The 21,610-nt window shown below is 54.7% G+C and overlaps 2 protein-coding genes across 6 annotated transcripts; both read left to right on the plus strand.

Annotated features, from left to right (window-relative positions):
* Positions 1–23: 23 nt before the first annotated feature.
* SPATA33 (spermatogenesis associated 33) lies at positions 24–11,277 on the plus strand. The gene is made up of 3 exons (XM_039226381.1): positions 24–140; positions 480–647; positions 11,062–11,277. Exons 1-3 carry the CDS (start codon positions 104–106, stop codon positions 11,262–11,264), a joined length of 408 nt encoding a protein of 135 aa, XP_039082312.1. The 5' UTR covers positions 24–103; the 3' UTR covers positions 11,265–11,277.
* Positions 11,278–13,582: 2,305 nt separating this feature from the next.
* Positions 13,583–21,607, plus strand: CDK10 (cyclin dependent kinase 10). Of its 5 annotated transcripts, none has more exons than XR_005527417.1 (13): positions 13,583–13,696; positions 15,154–15,226; positions 15,834–15,905; positions 16,845–16,947; positions 17,108–17,189; positions 17,280–17,347; positions 18,725–18,777; positions 18,885–18,954; positions 19,470–19,529; positions 19,866–19,989; positions 20,088–20,227; positions 20,439–20,574; positions 20,931–20,977. XR_005527417.1 is itself a non-coding variant. In XM_039226321.1 (13 exons), exons 1-13 carry the CDS (start codon positions 13,610–13,612, stop codon positions 21,026–21,028), a joined length of 1,083 nt encoding a protein of 360 aa, XP_039082252.1. In that variant the 5' UTR covers positions 13,583–13,609; the 3' UTR covers positions 21,029–21,607. The 5 variants fall into 5 exon arrangements, 4 of the variants coding, with proteins under 4 accessions (XP_039082252.1, XP_039082266.1, XP_039082276.1 ...); XM_039226321.1 differs by having other exon boundaries at positions 20,522–20,574; positions 20,931–21,607; XM_039226335.1 differs by having other exon boundaries at positions 13,586–13,658; positions 20,522–20,574; positions 20,931–21,607.
* Positions 21,608–21,610: the final 3 nt, after the last annotated feature.

The raw sequence follows: 21,610 nt of genomic DNA on the forward strand, positions 1-21,610 counted from the left end.
GGAGACCCGCGCGGCTGCGTCCCGCCGGCGTCTGTGAGTCACGCCCGCCGCGCGCCCGCCGAGCTGCCGAGCGCCGGGCTGCGCCGGCGGGGCGGGGTCGCCTATGGGACTTTCCAAAAGCAAACATAAACCTAGGACAGGTAAAGGGCCGCCGGCCCGTCGTCTCCTAGGTCCCGTGGCCGCGGTTCGGCAGGGCTGGCAGTGCGCCGAGGGGCGCTCGGCGGGGTCCGCCCCCGCCGGGGGCTGGGGGGTGCTGGGCTGGGCGCCCCACCCGCCGCGCTCGTCACTCCCGCGCCTGAGTCCCCTCTGACGACTGTGCCTCGGGAATCTTCTCACCCACGGAAAGATCCACGTTCAGAGAAGTGGAGGGAAAAGTCAAGCTTCCTTATTTCCTTCCGGACCAAAGCCGGCAACCGCAGGGCTGGGACCCCGAGCTCTAGGGTCAGCGAGCTGTGGGACTGATTGCCCGTGTGTTTCAGGTGAGGAGCCAAAGAAGGGCCGCATCTATTCATTTCCCAAGGCCAAGGAAAGGCCCGTGTACAGGCATTCTCAAGAGTCTGAGAAGTCTCCGGACACTAAGCCTGCAGAGAGCTTTCATGGAAAGAAAGGGGCAGCCAAGCGACAGTGGCCTTCATCCGAAGTGGAAGGTAGGAGACCCCAGGAGGGAACGGAGCCTGAGGCCGGGGAGCTTGGGGCTGGGGTAGAAAGGAGCCTAAGCGGTGGCTGGCGGGGAACATGCCCTAAAGACCGATCGGGTTTTAGGACCTTTATATGCAAGGTAAATACCCAGAATTATCAGCGGAAAGTAATCGTTGAATAAAGGTTTAGGGAAGTGTCCCCATGATAGATGCACAGCCGAGAGTCAAGAGGGACTTGGCAGTGCGTGGCTGCAAAGCACAGTCAGCCTTCCCGGAGGGCCGGGAACCTCCGGGCGGGACCAGTGTCCCTTCAGCAGTCCACACCGCAGCCGGGAGTGGTTGACAGGCGATGTGGGAACTCAACCCGGGCACAGGGATCAAAGGAACTAGACGGTTGGTGGGCCCAAGAGGTCAGTTTGGTAAATTCATTCGGTTTGTCAACAGCCCAGTGTGGCCAGACCTTTGCGGGGGGTGGGGGTGGGGGATGAGGCCACAGAAGCAGCCGGAGTATGAAGCTCTTCCCCCATTGTATCGCCTGCGCTGTGGAAACGGAACCATGAAATAATTATAACTAGAACGAGCCAGGTGTGATGGGGTTTGTGCCTGGGAGAAGTCTTTCTCCAAAATGGAGGCTACTGGGGGCGGCGAGACCTGTCGGAGGCCCATTGCCGCAGCTGAGGAGGAGCCGCTGAGGCCCTGGCAGCAGGAATTCCGAAACGGGTAGGACCTGCGGAGCCTGCTGGGGGAGGAGGCGTGGCGCCTCCGGGAGGGGGTTTCACCGGCACGGGGACGAGTGGCCGGCAGGTGTCACGGTGCTGGGAGGGATGCTGGCCCGGTGGGGAGACGGGAGCGGAGGCCGGCGGGCTCCGACCGGGGCACCTGTGAGGTCATCGAGGGCAGGAGGCCCTTTGAAATGAGGGTGTTGGGCTCGGGAGCAAGGCCTGGACTTCAGATCCTGAAGTGCGAACGCTTGCTTGAGCGGGAGACTGTGCGAAGGGCCGGCGCCCCGGGGAGGAGGTTTGGAGAAGGCCACAGGCCGGTCAGGAGCCTTCCGGAGGCAAGTCACAGAACAGCTGACCAGGCGCGGCTCTCCCGCTGAGGGGCCCAGCGTCTCCCAGATGAAGGATCAGAAGAGGCCACTCACGGCGCCTTGCTCGGCAGCATGCGATGACCTCAAGGACTGTTTGCCGCCCTCAGTGTCGCCAGAGAGCTGGACGGCCCTCGGTGTCACATGCAGACAGGACTGCCGTCTTGTCCACGGGAGACTGTTCTTGCAAGAGCCTTCCCTCGGCGGCCCCCACCTGCCCGGCGTCGCCAGGGTAGGCTCAGATCGTGCGCGTTCGGGGCTGGACTTGTGCCAGCAGAGGCAGGTGTGGGCAGGTGGGTGCCTGCTGCAGGGGCACTTGCAGTGTCTGTACACCCTCATCTCAGAGGGTGGAGAGAAGATGGGCATAGAGGGCAAGTTCAGAGAGCAAGAGTGAGGATGGAGTTTCAAGAAAGAAGGGGAAGTGTGGTTTCTTCATACAAGGCAGCGTCTCCGCAACAAGGAGTAAGCCGCTGGACATGCGCTGCCCCGTGAGGGAGCAGCTCCAGGGAGGGGCTGGTCCAGAGCACACGTGCCGTCATTCTGCTTACGTGGAATGTCCAGAAAAGGCGAAGTTATATAAAGGGAAGCCTGGACTAAGGGTGGGAACAAGGATTAGCCGTAAACGGGAATGAGGGTCTTTGAAGGTGATGGAAATGTTCTTAAAACTGGATCGATGGGTGCCCAGCGCTGAAAGTTCGCTAAAAATCCCTGAATGGAGTGCCTCAAACAGGTGAATAGTATGGTATGTAAATTATACTGTAACAAAGCTGTTAAAAAAAAAAAGAAGGTAATTTAGTCGACAGTGTTAAGTGTTGCAGAGAGATGGAGTAAACCCAGAAAAGGCCGCGTTCAGTGAGGCGAGGCTGCGGGTCCTGGCGCCTGTGCAGAGGCCAGGTCCAGCGACCGGAAGCGCAGACACCTGTGCTGCCGGGTGGACCATTTAAACGGGGGCAAGAGCATCTCTCTCTCCTATTCGTGTTGTAAAGCTGAAGAATTTCCCTATTAGATTTGGAAACGCTAGGACTTTGGGAGTCAAAGTTTCTTCCTTCAATCAACCTAATACCATAAAAGCCTTAGAGAAATGGAGAGTCCTAACAAGCCAAAACCCCTGTGTGTTACGTAATACACTTACTACTATGGGATAAAAACCAGAACCAGACGTTCTTTCTGGGGTAGGAGTCAGGGAGGGAGAGGCCAGCGGACTGGAAGGGAGCCTGTGGGGACTCTGCGTGGCGCCAGAAAGCTCTGCATCTTGGGGGTTGTGAATACCCAGGTGCGTACAACTGCGGAAACGAATCCAGCTGTGCTTTAAGAACTGCATTTTCTCTTGTGTGAATTATGCCGCAAAAAGCACGGAGTACACACGAGTCCTTGCCCCTTAGAGCTGCACCCAAAATCCTGAAGGTGAAATTGACGTGGCTGCCGGAGACGGTGTCTGAGACCCAGTGCAACGTGGAAGAGTGTAGTGTGGCCGGGGAACTTTCCGAAGGCAGCCGCAGCCCTCCCCCCACTTTCTGCTTGGTGGGGGGGTTGATGCTCCTCCCACTTGGGCAGGTGGGGGGGGCTGCAGCCTCTCTCCTGAAACCTCTGCAAGCTGGACATTTTCTTGTAACTGAAAGAATGTGGAGAAAGTGGTCTCTGAGCTGAGCCACGAAAGGTGATGCAGTCCCGCCTCGCCCACTGGGACACACAGACTGCTGCTGGGGCCCTGAGCCGCCACAGCAGCCACACCACGCTGGAAAGGGGCTCAGCCCCCTGGGGAGGCCAGTCCCGGTCTCTAAGCCCTTCCAGCCCAAGAGCCAGGCTTGTGACTGAACAAACCCCTAGGTGACTCTAGCCCCCCGCCTTTGGGTCTTCCCAGTGGAGACCCCAGACACCGCGTAGCAGCAGCATCTGAGCGGCCCTGGGAGTGGCCACCTGGCATGTCCAGCCCAGTGGAGCCTCCAGAGGACCGACGCTCCAGACAGCATCCAGCTGTAGCCACCTGGGGACCCTAAGTGATAGCTGCCCGGTCAAACCGGTCCTGAATTCCTGACCTTTCAATTGTGAGAAAATAAAATGGTTGTTTCAAGCTACAAGGGTTCAGGTAAGTTGTTCTATAGCAGTTTAACTGGAATGGAGGGTGAGTGCTGGGGCAGAGGTGAAGTCTGACTGTGCCCTTGAGCTGCGGCAGCTGTGTGACCGGTTCACGGTCTTGTCTTGCTACTTTTGTGTATACTTACAATTCTGCGATACAAAACCCACATACATACCTCATACCACATGTTAATCCACCACAAAAATGTGCAGCCAGTTCCATATGCTGGAAATTATACTGGAAAAAAAAACGACCCCGACTTTTCTACAAATAAATGACATGGAAAAAAGGAGTCTAGGTCTGCGCTGGCTGCTATAACAAAATACCATAGACTGTGTAGCTTCAACAACAGACATTTATTCGTCCTAATCCTAGAGGCTGAGGAGTCCCAACAATCTGATTTGGTTCCTGCGAGGACCCCTTCTGGGCCCACAAACAGCCATCAAATTGCTGAGTCGTCTTTTTTCTTTCTTCTTCTTCTTCTTCTTCTTCTTCTTCTTCTTCTTCTTCTTCTTCTTTTTTGCAACAGGGATAAACAGATACATTTGGCTTGTAAAGTTTTTTTTCCCCCAATGTTTTATTTATTTCTGAGAGACAGAGCATAAGCAGGGGAGGGGAAAAAAGAGAGGGAGACAGGATCCAAAGCAGGCTCCTGGCTCTGAGCTGTCAGCACAGAGCCCAGTGCGGGGCTTTTTAACTCAGAAACCCTGAGGGGCACCTGGGTGGCTCAGTCGGTTCAGTGCCAACTTCAGCTCAGGTCATGATCTCACGGTTCCTGGGTTCAAGCCCCGCGTCAGGCTCTGGGCTGACAGCTCAGAGCCTGGAGCCTTTTTCCGCTTCTGTGTGTGTGTGTGTGTGTGTGTCTCTCTCTCTCTCTCTCTGCCCCTCCCCTGCTTTCTCTCTCTCTCTCTCAGAAATAAATAAAACATTAGGGGAAAAAAAAACAAACCCTGAGATCATGACCTGAGCTGAAGTTGGACACTTAACCGACTGGCCCGCCCAGGCGCCTCAAGTTCTGTGTCTTCACACGGCTCCAGAGAGAGGGCTGTGGGCTGCTCCTCCTATGAAGTCCCATGGCTGGGGCTCAACCCTCATGACCTCATCTCGGCCTAATCACTTCCCTGTAGCCCCACCTCCAGAGCCCATCCCACTGAGGACCACATGTGAGCCTTGCACACATGACTTCTGGGGGGACCCAAACATTCAGTCCGTAGCAGAGAAGGCAGTGCAAGGAGACTTCAGGGACCTAGGAAGCAAATACAGTGTGGGCCCAGGCTAAGTCATTCTTGAGGTAACCAAATTGAGTATCAGATATTAATAATAATAGTTTTCTGAGACGTGACAAGGCTGTTGTGCTTATGCTAAAAATAATTACTACTTGGGGCACCTGGGTGGCTCAGTCCATTAAGCGTCTGACTTCGGCTCAGGTCATGAGCTCACAGTTTGTGGGTTCAAGCCCCACGTCGGGCTCTGGGCTGACAGCTCTGAACCTGCTTCAGATTCTGTGTCTGTCTCTCTCTCTGACCCTCCCTGTTTACGCTGTCTCTCTCTCTCTCTCACAAATAAGTAAAACATTAAAAGAAATTAAAAAAAAGAATTCCTCCTTGATAGACATATATGTTGCATTATTTATGGGCAAAATTCTATGTTTGAGATTTGCTTAAAAACAGGAACAAAAAACCTGAGGAAGATAGACAAAACAAAGGGACAAAATATTGACTGAAGCTGGGTGCTCATTATACTATGGTTTTCATGAGTGTCTGAATATTTCCGTATTTTTTTGAAGGTATAGTGTGCTTATTTCAATAGGTTTTGGAAAAATAAACTTTAACATTTATCAGCTATTTCAAATATATTAAGCGAAAAAACCCACAATTTCAAAAGATCACATGCTGCACGGTTCCATTTATAGAATGTTCTCCAAATGACAAAATTATAGAAATGGGACAATAGACCAGTGGCTGCCAGCATCTATTAGGGATGACGGGGGGGGGGGGGAAGGTGGCAGGGGGGGGGTTGGCTGTAAAAGGTTAGCAAAAAGGACATCTTTGTGGTGGATCTTGACCTTAGCAGTGGTTACATGTGATAAAATGGCATAGAACACAAACTGCCAAAATCAACATGGGGGGTGTTGCTATTATATTGTAATTATGTAAGATGTTATCATTGGGGGAAATAGGTGCAAGGTATATGGAACTTCTCTATACTTTTGGAACTTTATGTGAATTTATAAGTTCAAAATCATAAGTTTAAAAATGTATCAGAATTGGGGCACCTGGCTGGCTCAGTCCGTAGAGCACGCGACTCTTGATCTCGAGGTTGTGAGTTCAAGACCCACACTGGGTGTAGAGATTACTTAAAAATAAAATCTTAGGGGCGCCTGGGTGACGAATTCGGTTGAGCATCTGACTTTGGCTCACGCCATGATCTCATGGTTTATGGGTTCGAGCCCTGCATTGAGCTCTCTGCTGACAGCTTGGAGCCTGGAGCTGCTTCAGATTCTGTGTCTCCCTCTCTCTCTCTGCTCCTTCCCCGCTCACACTTTGTCTCTCTCTCTAAAAAATAAACATAAAAAATAATTTTAAAAAATCTTAAAGGGGCGCCTAGGTAGCTCAGTTGGTTGAGTGTCCAACTTGGGCTTAGGTCATGATCTCACGGTTTGTGAGTACGAGCCCCACATCGGGCTCTGTGCTGGCAGCTCAGAGCCTGGAGCTGCTTCGGATTCTGCGTCTCGCAGTCTCTTCCCCTCCCCCACTTGTGCTCTCTTAAAAATAAGCATGAGAAAACATTTTAGTAAAATCTTAAAAAAACCAAAATTTATAACAATTAAAATAATTAGTTCCAGTATATAAGATCAATGAAACAACAAATACGGATAAGAATAAGACCTTACTATGAGTGTGTGTGTGTGTGTGTGTGTGTGTGTATAATAGCACCAAAAGTAAGTTGCAAAAGAAGGAATTATACAACAAATTATGCTAGAAGAATTGCTCACCATTTTAAGGGAAAGCTCGTGTTGAATTTTAACTTCCTCCTGCGTGCTCCGATGAATTCCAGAGAGGTCAGAGAGAAAGAGAGACTACAGGAGCGCCTGAGGCTCAGGCATCAGGCGTCCAGTCCTGTTCTTGATTATCAGCTCAGGTCATGATCTCATGGCTTTGTGGGTTCGAGATCCGCTTTTGGCTCTGCGCTGCCACCACAGAGCCTGCTTGGGATTCTCCCTCTCTGCCCCGCCCCTACTCGTGCTGTCTCAGTCTCTCTCAAAGTAGATAAACTTTAAAACAAAAACCAGGAGTGACTACGAAAAGATGTACATTTTAATCTGAGTCCTTGGGGCGCCTGGGTGGCTCACTCAGTGAAGCGTCCGGCTTCGGCTCAGGTCATGATCTCACGGTTTGTGAGTTCGAGCCCCGTGTCGGGCTCTGTGCTGACAGCTCAGAGCCTGGAGCCTGTTTCGGATTCTGTGCCTCCCTCTCTCTCTCTGACCCTCCCCTGCTCATGCCGTCTCTCTCTCTCAGAAACAGATAAAAAAAAACATTAAAAAAAAAATCTGAGTCCTCAGTGGGAATCCTCTTTCTAAGAGTCAAAAAAAGACATGACAAAGAGATAACAGAAGGATCCAACTACATTAAAAAGTAAAACCTCTCCCCAAACCCTCTCTAAACAAATGTAAAGCAAACGGTAAGCTCAAAAAATACTTGCAACACATGAGAGGTCAAAGAGTAACACACAACAGATCAAGTGCTCTGACACACTGTTGATGGCAATACCAATTTTCGTGAAGACAACTTGGTAATGTGGTAGGCAGGGTCCCTGCCCGCCAGGAACAAGCTCTGTACAAACCCTACCCTTGGATGTGACCAGAGCCTGTGAACAGCATGGCTGTTACCCTGTGATCCGGTTAGTAATCCACCGGTTTTGACTTAAGCAAAATGGAGTTTATCCTGGGTGAGCCAGACCTAATTGGAAAAGCCTTTAAAATAAAGTCAGTGTCAGGTGGCTGTGAAGAAGGAAGCCACCATGTCAATCATAACTCAAAAAAAATTTTTTTTAAGCTGCCACATTGTGAGCGGAGCTGTGAGCAACCCCCTAGCAACAGGCAACAAGAAAGCAGGGACGTCAGCCCCTCACCCATAAAGAACGAACTTATGCCCAGCAGCCTGAGTGAGTCTGGAAGGCCCCAGGTCCGCGTGAAGATGCGGTCTGGCTGACAGCGGGGTCGTGGCCTGGGCTCCCGGGCCGACAGAAGTGGAGATGATGCACACATGTGCCGTTTTAAGCCAGCCACTAAGCTTGTGGTGATTTGTTAGGCAGTAACGGAAAAGTAGTACAGGTAATATGTATCAAGAACCCTAAACAGATTCATGTTCCTAAATGGAAAAGTTTTTATCGCTAAGATTAAAGACCTCTTGTTCTGAACTAGGGAGCCTCAGGGATGGAAGGGTGTTAGCTCTCCCTTAACCTACAGAATCAGTGACTCCAGTCAAAACACCACAGGTCTTTTTGGGGACTGGACCAAATTATCCTAAAGTCCACGTAGGAGAGTAGAAACGTGAAAATAGCAGGAAACCTGAAAAGCAGATGACATGAAAATGCGCTGCCACAGAGAGGGCCGTGGTGGGCGAGAGGTGCCTCAAGGGCCCGGGGCTCATGAGGGAGGCACCAAGTGAAAGAAATGGAGGAAAGCTGGAAAGTTCGCTCAGTGGTTCACAGACAACTGACGAGACAGCTGAGAAAACAATGTTGCCTCTGTCCTGACTCAAATTCTACAGGAATCAGAAACTTTAACAAAGAAAATAAAACAGTAACAGTTTTTCAATTTTTTTTTTTGATGTTTTATTTCTGAGAGAGAGAGAGAGAGAGAATGAGCAGGGGAGGGTCAGAGAGAGGGAGTCACAGAATCTGAAACAGGCTCCAGGCTCTGAGCTGGCAGTCAGCACAGAGCCCGACGCGGGGCTCGAACTCACGGACCGCGAGATTATGACCCGAGCAGAAGCCGGACGCCTAACTGACTGAGCCACCCGGGCACCCCAAAACAGTAACAGTGTTTGTAGGTTTGGCGGAAAGAGCACCTTTTCGCTCTGACGGACTCTGAGAGCCGTCAGGAAAAGACTGCTGTGTCCATCAGTGCAGGAAGCAATCCGCCGCAGCTGACAAGCAAACCAGCGCTAGTGGTCAACTTCCTACATATACAAAAAGCTCTTGCACACAAAAGTCCAAGTACAAATGAGGAAAGAATAGGACATGCATTCACAGGAAAATAAATACCGCTGGACCATGAACAAGCAACGTGATGCTCCCCCAACGCTCTCCGCGCTACGGTAAAGCTTCAGGGAAGGCGATGGTGCCCAGTGGGGGCAGAAGTCAGTACTAACATTTTCATATAACATGGGAAAAAATTTAGCAAACTGACAAGAATCGGGAGGGTATGGAGAAACGTCCTGTTTACAGATTCTTAGTGGAAATATATATTGATATAATGTTTATGAAAAACAACTTGACAATATTTACCAAAATCTTCATTCTAGTAAAATACCCAGTAGATAAACCCTCACAAACGTGCACATATATACATGCAAGAATGTTAATTGCAGGATCACTTGAGAAAGGTAAAAATTGGAAAGAACCTAAGTTGTGTTCATTAAAGGGAGCTGGTTATGTAACAGATGCCCCCCCCCCCCCGGTGGAACTCGGGCTGCCGAGAGAAGGGGCCACACCTGCGTGTGCAAACACGGGGCCCAGCCACGCCCTGGGCTCAGCCACCAGACTCACCCTTCCCTAATGTGACCCTAAATGCATCAAACGGTGGATGCACATACGAAACGTCTGGAAGGAAAAGAATTATTCTGTATGCAGTTTTTTTTTTTTAAATGTTTTATTTATTTCTAGGAGAGAGAGAGACAGCATGAGCAGGGGAGGGTCAGAGAGAGAGGGAGTGACAGACTCTGAAACAGGCTCCAGGCTCCGAGCTGGCAGTCAGCACAGAGCCCGACGCGGGGCTCGAACTCACGGACCGCGAGATCATGACCTAAGCGAAAGTCGGACGCTTAACCAACTAAGCCACCCAGGCGCCCCTCTGTATGCAGTTTTTAAATCACATGGTCATAACCTTTTAATTAGTCTTAATATACAAAAAGTGCATATTCATTCATGTAAAAAACATGAACTCCCCAACTTAAAATACATGCAAAATGTGATGAAATGCAGTTTTGACTTAATGATAAAAATAAAAAAGACACTCTCGGTGCCTAGGGCACGCCGTGCGTCATTCATTGGTAGTTAAAACAGTCGAAGCTGTGGATGCGGTGATGAGGGCGGAGGGAGCCCGGGGCCCCAGCACCCCCTCTACCCTCAGGCTTGAGCAAATGACCTCTCTGTGCCTCAGGTCCTTTGTCTGTAAAACACAGCTCAGGCCAGGAGCTGCTTCAGAACCTGCTGTGAGCCGGTACTCACCGTCACTACTGCCCTGGGCTCGGAATGGGGTCGGCACAGAACGAGCAGCTGTCCGCCTGCCCTTGCCCAGCGCTGGGTTCATGAGCTGTTTTAAGTGGGGAACAACACACCGCAAAGCAGTGGCACTTTGGCGACAATTCTGCGGCAGCGTGATTATTCTAACTCTAGCGACTCTATTAGGTACACACGGAGAAAGAGGCCTCTCTGTGGTGGCTTACCAGAGGCCTGAGAGGCTGCGCCTCAAACCTGGAAGCCCAGGGGGCAGTCTGGGAGGTGCAACAACAGTGGACGCAAGAAAGCACTTCTGCTTTTGTCTCGTGTAACATCCGACAAACGGCATTTCGCAAGTCCCGTGCGATCCTTGTAAGCTTCACAAGCTTAAGAAAGTGTTGTGGCCGACATCAGAGATGCTCATTCGTCGGCGTTCTGGTGAGGGTCTGTGCAGAGCAAAGTGCATATCCGAACCTTCACCCCTGGGCTAGATGCCTCTTCTATTCTTTCTCCTCCCTCTCCTTCCACGTCTGTCACAGAAGCCGGCCGGCAGCTCAGTCGCTCCACTGGATGGTGGAAGTGTGTCTCCCTTCTCCTTCCTTGAAAGGGGGCATCGAGTACTCGCCACCCTCATGGCTGAGCTGTCCGTGCGTTAAAGCTCTGTAACATGTTTGGCCTGCCTTTGACCCTGCCCCCTTCTTTTCCTGAACCGCACATCTCGTTGTTTAGCTCTGGCCCTAACACAGACGTTCTCTGCCTCATAGAAGAGCTTTTCCACAGACATATTAAATACCTGGGTCTTTTTTTCCTTCTAGAGAAACCTGATGTAAAGGTAAACTCGAGCAAGAAGAAAGTTGTCATTCCACAGATCATCATCACTAGAGCCTCAAAAGAGACTCTCACCAGCTACGGTTCCGTAGACGAAGAGCAGAGAACCATTCAGGAGCAGGCTGAATGGGGCCCCTACTGCCGACACAGAAACCCTAGTACAGTACACGCCTATGACTTCCGAGAATAAACAAGCGCCCCGAGGAGCTGTCGCTTTTCACTGTGCGACACCGGTGCTGGCAGAAGGGCCGTCCTGCCCTGTGAGAAGCTGCAGCGGCCGCTTCAGGGACTGACATCCCGCCAGTGACCACCCTGGGCTCACCTGCCCCACACCTGCTGGCAGCTTGGCAGAGGGCAAGAGTGACTCTGGCTCAGAGAGTGACCTTTGTGGCATTAAGTGACTCAGAAAACCTCCGGTGTCACTGCCTCTGCAGAGCGATGGACAAACAGCAGGCAGCACATCTCACTCTCTTGGTGGGCAATTAAAACCCTTCCCAGCCACGTCCGCAGGAGCGTGGTGTAAGTACTCCGCAATTATGGTGAACGAGATATTATATGGTGTCCCCATATAATTATGGTGTCCCCCAACTTGGAAAAGAGGTTGGACTCTGAAGACTCCATTTTAAGGTGTCATGTCCCAGAACAGGGAAGTGCACAGTCACCTGGGGGACCCACAGGCTCCTAGCTTGACTGTAACCTGAGGCAGGGTTTTGAAGGATCCGGAAAAAGAATGTGGACCTGGGTTAGGGGCCACCCGTGGCACTTAGAACTTGAGCCATGGCCTTGTCAGAGCTGCCGTGGGAGGAGGGGAGTTGATCTGACAACTTCCCATCTTTCTGGCTGTAGATGAGGGCTCCCGACAGGGAGGGGCCACTCAGGGACCCCTTGCTGGTGTCCCAGTCCTTGCCAGTTCTCACCGACAGCTCCTGGGTCAGACTCCATGCTCCTCCAGGGTGGCTGCAGGGAATGCCCTGCCCTGCCTGGTCTGACACATTTAGTCTTGTAACTGTGTGTTTCCTTGGTTCCCAGAATGGTCAACAGGATTCACACTCAGTCTTTATGTCTTTATTAAAGATTTTATATTTTAGGCAACCTCTGCACCCAACGTGGGGCTCAAACCCACAACCCCGAGATCAAGAGTTGCATGCTTCACCTACTGAGCCAGCCAAGCACCTCTCTGTCTCTATCTGTTGATAAGAATCCATCCCTTTAGTATTAAATAGTACACTTGACTTCCAGTTTCAGTATAAACCCCAAAAGAAGAATAAATCTCATACTGACATTGTTTAATAACACATTATTAGCACCATTATTTTGTGTTTATTTAATATGCATTGTCACAACTAAGTATCTGTACAGAAGAATCAAGCCCATGCAAATGTGAACTTGACCCCAATGGGTCAGCATGCCTACCTTCTCCATAAAATTTCTAGTACCCATTAAATTTCAATTTGAGGGGCGCTTGGGTGGCTCAGTCAGTCAAACGTCCAACTTTGGCTCAGGTCATGATCTCGGTGGCTTGTGGGTTCAAGGCCCACGGAGGGCTTGGTGCTGACAGCTCAGAGCCAGGAACCTGCTTCAGATTCTGTGTCTCCCTCTCTCACCGCACCCCCCACCGCGCTCACACACTCTCTCTCTCAAAAATAAACATTAAAATAAAAAAAAATCTATTTGACCTAGAAATTGCCCTCCTACCCCCGCCCTGAGAATCTCGAACAAATGATCCGAAAACTATACTTACCAAGGTACTAATTCTCATTTCGTTATCAGCTAGAAGCTTAGCTTATGAATGAATTAAAAAGGGACGGAAATGAACATGATAATTAGCTTAAATTAAAACAAATGACTTTGACTAAGTTATTACTAATTTCATGATTATCAAATGTCCTCAGTCTATGTTAGTATCAGCGTTTACAGGGCAGTCCCCTGCACGGGAGACGTTTCCTGCAACTCTATTTAAGTGCACTCGGCGCCCGGCAGGTCCCCCTCACCGCCCTGCGTCATCTTTCTCCTCGGCGCGCGTCATCCCCGGGCCACCTACTTACTTACCCCGTCTGCCTGCGTCCCGCTAGAATGCAAGATCCCCAGGGCCGAGCCTGACGTAGTGGGTGCTCCACACGCACGTGTCAGGGCACGTCCGTCGCAGCGTCCCATCCATTCTTCCCTTGCACAGCCCTCCGACGCGCCCTCCTCTCCCTGACCCCCGCAGGTCTGGCCCAAGCCCCTCGCGACGGGCTCCAGATCGGCCCTCGCGAGCTCCAGAGGAGCCCCCAGCCCCTTGGACTTCGGCCCCCCTCCTCCGGCAGCCGTTCCTCAGCACCCCAGCCGGCTCAGGTGCCCGCGCTTAAAACTAAAATAAGGCCCAAACCGCGGTAGTGCGACGCGACGGCAGCAACCGACGTCCTCCAGGAGCCTTCGGGAGGCTTCCCGCGACCCGTTGCTAAAGTGGGCGTGTCCCGGAAGTAGACCACGCGCCTGCGCGCAAGAACCTTGTCTGCGCCTGCGCACACGGGAAGCAGGGGCGGTGCGCCCGGCATGGGGGACCCGGAGTCCGAGCCGGAGCAGATCCGTTTGAAGTGTATCCGTAAGGAGGGCTACTTCACGGTGCCTCCAGAACACAGGGTGCGACGGGGGGGGGGGGGGGCCCCTCGCCGTAGCTCCGCCGGGGACAGGCCGGGACCGAGACGCCCGGGAGCCCCTTAGTGTCGCGCTCAAGCGTTGAGGTCGCCGCCGACGCCGGCGGGAACGACAGTCCCAGAGTTCCTCGCGGCCGGCGCGGAACCCGGCGGCGAGCCTCCCGGGCCGGGGCCCGAGCTGGGGGCGGGCAGCAACCGGCCACTGGAAGAGCAGGCTCCGGGCTCTACCGCGGGCGTCCCTTCGCCTTGCGCGGGGGGGCGGGCTTTGCGGGCTGGCCCGGAGCCCCTGTGTCAGGAGGCGTGGTCTCCCTGGGGCTTCGAGTGGCTGTGACCGGCCCCACCTGACACCCAGCAGCTTGCACTTGTGTTTTGCTCTGTGCGAGGCGTCTGCGTGTGTGACTGTCGTTTAGTCCTCTCAGCGACCCTCCATAAAGGTGACGAAGGTGAAGCGTAAGGGGTGCGGAGTGCTTTTACCAAGGCAGGCAGCTCGTGCAGGCGCAGGTTTGAGCCGTGGTGTCTTAACCGCTTACCGGCGCTGAGAGCCCCACGCGCGTCATTCGCCGGCTGTGGCGCCGGAGGCCCCCGAGCGGTCGCTGCGATGCCCTGAGCGACGGGAAGCCTCGGAGGGGAGCTGAGGCGCCCAGATGAGGACACAGTTCACAGTAGTGGGCGCTTCAAGATACGAAAGTATCGAGGCTTCAGAGAAAGAATTGTTTTCTGCTGGGAGAAATTTTTTGTGAAAGAAAGGTGTAAGGGAGCGCCTGGGGGGCTCAGTCGGTTAAGCGTCAGACTTTGGCTCAGGTCATGATCTCCCGGTTCATGGTTACCTCCCGCCTGGGGCTCTTTGCTGACGTTTCAGAGCCTGGAGGCTGCTATGGATGTGTCTCCCTCTCTCTCTGCCTCTTCCCCACTCACGTTCTGTCTCCAAAAATAAACACTAAAAAATTAAAAAGTAAAAAGAACTTTTTAATCAACAATTTAATCAAGATCTTTGAGCTCTTTCCGTCTCCAGAGTGTAATTTAGACCAGTGCTGCTCAGTATGCCCCCTGTGATTGTGGAAATGTTGCTTCCTGACTCGTCCAGTATGGTTACCGTGAGCCACGTAGCACCGTGGAGCACGACACACATGGCAGCTGAGGAAATGAAATTTGAATTTGAATTAGTTTTAACCATCTGTGGCCAGCGGTTATAGTTTTCCGACCGCACGCATCTGGCCCCCGGGACTGGGAGGGAGCAGGCTCTCCGACAGCGCATTCAGTGTCTGCCGGCCCAGTCCCTTCACCCTCCTGTTCCCATTTGAAAAGCCCGAGTGTGTGGTTGTCTTTCCGTTTGGTGAGCAAGACGTGAGCGAGCTCCTTGGTGCAAATTGAACGTGAAAGGTCCATCTTTAGTTGTGGCATTAGCTGGCCGACCCCAGCACTGCCGGCACCTCTGTCTTTCAGTTGGGGCGCTGCCGGAGCGTGAAGGAGTTTGAGAAGCTGAACCGCATCGGGGAAGGCACCTATGGCATTGTCTGTGAGTGGCCACGGTGGGAGGCCGGGGGTGCGGGGGACTGGCGCCCAGTGCTCCACAGCCAGGGTGAAAGTGAGCTCTCATCCATGGTGTCATTGCCCTCAGCTGCACACCAGGTCTGAATAAATGTGAGCATCAGATTGCCGAGGGAGCCACAGGTTGGGGCAACGGTTACAGCAAAATGCAGAACTTCCAGAAGCAGCCAGGGCTGCAGCCTGCGGCAGCTGTGAAGTTAGCGCACGTTACACTAATGCGGTTCAGAAGCAGCGGCGCATTAGCTATGAGGAGCCTCCTTGGCACAACAGAAGGGATTTTTTTTTTCCTGGATAAAGTATCTTATTTGCTGTTAGAACATAGCAACAGCAGAAGGCAGAGCACTGAGCCGCATCCTGACTCTATGAGAAACACTTAGTAGCACCCTGTACGCAGCTTAGGTGAGAGGACTCCCCAGAGCGCACGTGCCTGGACCTAGAGTCACTGGGCACCCAGGTATGACAGGAGAGAAAGGGAACCCAGAGGCCCTGAATGAGGCCCCCGTGTGGCACAAGGCGGGGGTCATGTGGGAGCAAACCTACTTGGTCATTCCGTCATGGGTGAGTTTCCACTCCAGATCGGGCCCGGGACACACAGACGGAGGAGGTTGTGGCCCTGAAGAAAGTGCGGATGGACAAGGAGAGGGACGGTGAGCTCCAGGTGGGAGGGGCGGAAAGGCGCCCCTGAGGCTCCCTCTGGCCTGGGCCCCCAGTGCCGAGAGCATCCGGATGAGGCCCTGCCTGTCCTACCCTTCACCTCTCCAGCTCCCCGCCCTCCCCTCCATGCTCCAGGCCTTAGCTTGCCTGAGCCCTGTGCTGTCCTGCTTGGTGACTGCCCTATCTTCTGTGTCAGCCCCGCCATCACCCCTCCACGCCCGAGACCAGGCGGGCAGGCCAGGAGTCAGTATAGAGAGCTGCTGTCTTGCGTTGTTGATGAAGGAAGGGTTAAAGGTGCCTGTTCTGGTGGCCTTGATTCTCCCTGAGCTCCTGGACAGAGCCCTGACCGTGGTCGTGGTGGGGCTCACTGAGGAGGCTTGCTGAAGGGGACTTGTGTGCAGGAGTGGGGGTTGCTGAGTTGCAGGTCTGGTTGTAGGGGTGAGGGTACCTGAACTGCAGGTCTGGTTGCAGGGTTCCTTGTCTGTAGGGGTGGGGGTTGTTGATTTGTAGGTCTGGTTGCAGGAGTGGGGGGTTGAGTTGCAGGACTCCTTGTGTGCGGGGGTTCTTGAGGTGCAGGTCTGGTTGCAAGGGTGGGGGTTCTTGAGGTGCAGGTCTGGTCGCAGGGGTGGGGGTTGCCGAGGGCGGGTCTGGTCGCAGGGGTGGGGGTTGCCGAGGGCGGGTCTGATCGCAGGGGTGGGGGTTGCCGAGGCCTGGGTCTGGTCGCAGGGGTGGGGGTTGCCAAGGGCGGGTCTGGTCGCAGGGGTGGGGTTGCGGAGGCTGGGTCTGGTCGCAGGGGTGGGGGTTGCCGAGGGCGGGTCTGGGTCTGGTCGCAGGGGTGGAGGTTGCGAGGGCGGGTCTAGTCGCAGGGGTGGGGTTGCCGAGGGCAGGTCTGGTCGCAGGGGTGGGGTTGTCGAGGCCGGGTCTGGTTGCAGGGGTCCCCATCAGCAGCCTTCGAGAGATCACACTCCTCCTTCGCCTTCGCCATCCGAATATCGTGGAGCTGAAGGAGGTGGTTGTAGGGAACCATCTGGAGAGGTAGGCAGTCTGCTGGTCCCCTGCGCTGGGCCCTGCTGAGCCCGCCCTGCCCGTGCCCTCCCTGTGCTTCCCCCAAGGTGGAGTTTGTCCTTCCTGCAAGCCTGGGAGGGTCCTGCGGCCCACCTGGGTGGAGGCCGTGTGTCTTCCCCTTTTCTTCCAGCATCTTTCTGGTGATGGGTTATTGTGAGCAGGATCTGGCCAGCCTTCTGGAGAACATGCCGACCCCGTTCTCTGAGGCCCAGGTGTGAGGCTGGGGGCCCCGGAGCAGATGTACCTCCGCATTTGTGCCGAACATGTGTCACCTTAACTGATGCATCCTGTCCTTTGCATAGGTCAAATGCATTGTGCTGCAAGTGCTCCGAGGCCTTCAGTACCTACACCAGAACTTCATCATCCACAGGTAGGAGGGACCTCAGGTGCTGGGAGATGGCATCGTCCTGGAGGATGGGCGGCCTGAAGGGACGTTTGTCTAGTGTGCCCCTTCATAATACAGGGGAAAGGTGACCTGGCATCAGTGCATTTCTCTAACTGTTCCTTGGGGCAGGATCCAGGCCCAGACAGCACCTGCTTTCCACCAGGGGTGCTGACGGTGTGGACAGATCTCTCCTGGGGTCTCGTCACACACAAAACACTAAGCCCGGAGGCGGAGGGAGTGGGGGATCTTGCAGGCCCACGGCAGGACTGTGCCATCAGTGGGGAACGCCCACAGGCCTGGAAGTTAGGTCTGGGCTTGAGGCCTGGCTCTGCCCCCTCCTGAGAAAGTTCCTGAGAGCTCTGGCACTCCAGCTGCCGGATGGCCTCCTACTGCCCACCTTCCCTATTTTTATAAAGTTCAGGGACGCCCGGGTGGCTCAGGCAGTTAAGTGTCTGACTCTTGGTTTCTTTTTTTTTTTTTTAATTTAATGTTTTTATTTATTTCTGAGAGAGAGAGAGAGAGAGAGAGAGAGAGAGAGAGCATGAGCATGAGCATGGGAGGGACAGAGAGAGAGGGAGACACAGATTCCGAAGCAGCTCCAGGCTCTGAGCTGTCAGCACAGAGCCCGACGCGGGGCTCGAACCCACAAACTGTGAGATCATGACCTGAGCCGAAGTTGGATGCTTAACCGACTGAGCCCCCAAGGCGCCCCCTGACTCTTGGTTTCTGCTCAAGTGTGATCTCATGGCTTATGGGATCGAGTTCCCCATTAGGCTCTGCACTGACAGTGCGAGCCTGCTTGGGATTCTCACTCTCTCCTCTCTCTCTCTCTCTCTCTCTCCCTCCCCCCATCCCTTACACATGCTCTTTCTCTCTCAAAATAAATAAGCATTTAAAATAAATAAGAGGCACCTGGGTGGCTCAGTCAGTTAAGCATCTGACTTTGACTTAGGTCATGATCTCACGGTTTGTGAGTTTGAGCCCCATGTTGGGCCCTGTGCTGACAGTGCAGAGCCTGTTTCAGATCCTCTGTCTTTCTCTGTGCCCCTCCCCTGCTCATGTGCACGTGCTCTCTTTCTCTGTCTCAAAAATGAACATTAATTTTTTAAAATTTTAAATAAATAATAAAAAGCTTAAACAGGGATGCCCAGGAAGTTCAAACAGTTTCAGTCAGGAACTTGATCTTGGGGTCATAGGTTCAAGCCCTACTTTGGGTGTGGAAGTTACTAAAAATAAATAAACTTTAACAAGTTCAAACCGGGGATGTGGAGGAAAGTGTTCTGAGTAAGGCCTGTGATGGAGGCCTGATTACCCCACGGAGCTCGCTTCCTGGGAACTAGTGCTGTTCACTTCCTGTCACAGGGACCTGAAGGTTTCCAACTTGCTCATGACTGACAAAGGCTGTGTGAAGACAGGTGGGTGCAGGGCGCTGGCTTTGCGGGGGGTGTGGCGCCTGGGGTAGCCGAAGGCTAAGGGCTGGTTCCCACGCAGCAGCCCTTCAGCCCCTCTGCCTCTGTCACAGCGGATTTTGGCCTAGCTCGGGCCTATGGCATCCCGGTGAAGCCCATGACCCCCAAGGTGGTGACACTCTGGTGAGTCCATCAGGAGGAGGTGTCCCTGGGGGAGGGAAGTTTGGGGGGTTGATCACGCCGAGGCTGCAGAAGGGTCCTGAGGGTCTTGAGGCCCCAGAGGGCTGCACACACTCCAGGAGGCTGGGTCTGGGACACGTCATGGTGGCGGGACGACAGCACGGTTGCTGGGACCGCCCTGCCAGAAACAGCCAGTCACCCAGCCGGATTTAACAGAAGGGCGGGCGGTTGAGGCAGCTTTCTGTAGTTATTTCTCACGTTTGGGCTGTGGTTACGGTAAGACCTGGACACCGTACACTTTCCGCCCTGTGTCAGCCAGCCCCCGCCTGGCACAGAAGTCGCTGCTGCACGTGGGGGCTGTCCAGCAGCAGCCGCCGTGGCCGTGCTTGCTGTCCACGTTGCCAGGGCTGAGGGCAAGAGGGGGCCTGAGCTGGCAGTGGCTGTCCTGTCGCCCAGGCCGGCTCTCAGGAAGCCCAAGGCTCACTGCAGGAAGCCGGAGGGTGTGCTTCTCTTTGCAGGTACCGTGCCCCCGAACTGCTGCTGGGAACCACCACACAGACCACCAGCATTGACATGTGGTGAGGGGTGAACGCGGCTCCCGGGGCCTGGGGGAGGGGCCGGCAGGAACAGGGCTCGGTGTTTGCCAGCCTCCTTGCTCCCGGGGTGGGGGGGAGGGGCCTGAGAATGTAGCTTCCGCAGAAGAAAGGCCCTGCCCTCATGGTCACCCACAGAGGCCATCTGGGACCGGGTCACATTCCGTTGTGACTTCCCGAGCTCCGGCCTGTCCTGACCCCAGCACGTGGGAGGCGTGTTGGGCAGCACCTGCCCTCAGCAGGCCACTCAGCGCCGCACTCGGTGGAGGTGTGCGGCCGCAGCGAGCCGGTGCCTGAAGTGAGGCCTGCTGTCCTCTGCAGGGCCGTGGGCTGCATCCTGGCCGAGCTGCTGGCTCACAAGCCCCTTCTGCCTGGCACTTCTGAGATCCACCAGGTGGACCTGATTGTACAACTGCTGGGGACACCCAGTGAGAACATCTGGCCGGTGAGCGCCGGGCCGCTGACCTCCTCCCCTCCCCCTCCCCCCGCAGGCCCGCTGCACCTGCGGCGAAGCCCCGTGGCTTCACCTCCCGCTTCCCGCAGGGCTTCTCCAGGCTGCCGCTCGTGGGCCAGTACAGCCTGAGGAAGCAGCCCTACAACAACCTGAAGCACAAGTTCCCGTGGCTGTCGGAGGCCGGCCTGCGCCTGCTCAATTTCCTCTTCATGTATGACCCCAAGAAAAGGTGCCGACCTGGCCCGTGGGCGGGAGCGGGGACGCCTCAAACCCGAGCCCTTTAAAGGGGGATTTTCAGAACACAGGCCACGCTGCCACAGAGAAGCCCCCAGACGCAGGCGCCCACCCAGGCCGTGGAGCCCGTTCTGAGGCCCCATCTGCTTCTCGGCCCCAGTCCCCTACTTGCCACTCACCTTTTGTTGTTGGCACATTTGAACCAGAGGCCGCAGAGCTGGGCAGGTGTGAGGGAGACCAGCCTCAGTGGCACCTGGGGGTCCTATTAACAGCAAGGCCTTGTCTCCAGGGCAACAGCCAGAGACGGCTTGGAAAGCTCCTACTTCAAGGAGAAGCCCCTGCGTGAGTCTCCCAGACCCCCCACCCCCACCAGGCTCCACGGGGGGCTTGTCCTGTGGCCCTTTTTGTCCAGGGTGGGGGTGTTGGGGCACAGCCTTGCAGCGCTGCTGAAGGCCCTGAAGGGGTAGTGTGGTGGGCTCCTGGTGGAGCCCAGATAGAGGGTGGGCCCTGGGTGGGCAGGGGTATCTGCCAAGGCCCACGTGGGCGCTCGTTGGCCACACAAAGTGTTCTCTGATGGGAGCAGAGGGAGACACAACCCCATGGCCCATCACAAATGCAGAGCGGGGTTTCTCAGACCCGAAGCACACCCCTGCCCCATCCCCCCACCCACACAGTGCTGAATGGCCCCCTCCCCACAGCCTGTGAGCCGGAGCTCATGCCCACCTTCCCCCACCACCGCAACAAGCGGGCCGTCCCAGCCGCATGTGAGGCCCCGAGCAAGCGCTGCAAGCCGTGACAGGCGGGAGCCCCTCCCCTCAGCCAGGCCCGCAGGTCTGCGGGGGACAGCGCGGGAACGGGGAGGCCTCCGTGGTCCAGGCTGACGGCGATGCTGGGATCCGGCTCATCCTTTGGCTGAGACTGACCAGCTGCTCCTGCTGACTGCACCTCCTTCCCCCAGAAGAGCAGGGTGTGGAGGAGGGAGCGATGCAGGGTGGGTGCACTGAGAAGGGCCGGACTCTCAGCCTGGGCACCCATTGCCATGCCCGCAGCCGGCCCTCTACAGCTGTGCAGAAGCTCAGGGCCTCACTTCCCAGATGGCTGCTGGGCCTGTCTCAGTGGGTGCTGCTAGCTTGGGATAGGTGGGCAGACCCCGTGTGGTTGCCTGTGGCCCATCCTGGGCCCGGGGGTCTGTCCGAGGGCGGGAAGCCCCCCAGCAGGGCTGGCAGAGCTCAGATGGGAAAGGGGTCAGGTGTGGGTTACATCCCACCTGGCGGACTGGCGTCTGAGCCCTGTCCCTGCCCCCACACTGAGGCCCAGACAGCAAGGGGCACGAGGGGGAGCTAACGGAAGCTTAGATAAAAGTTTTTCTAACAGATGT

This window comes from Hyaena hyaena, unplaced genomic scaffold, assembly GCF_003009895.1.
Source record: "Hyaena hyaena isolate Hyena2069 unplaced genomic scaffold, ASM300989v1 scaffold_1, whole genome shotgun sequence".
NCBI lineage: Eukaryota > Metazoa > Chordata > Mammalia > Carnivora > Hyaenidae > Hyaena > Hyaena hyaena.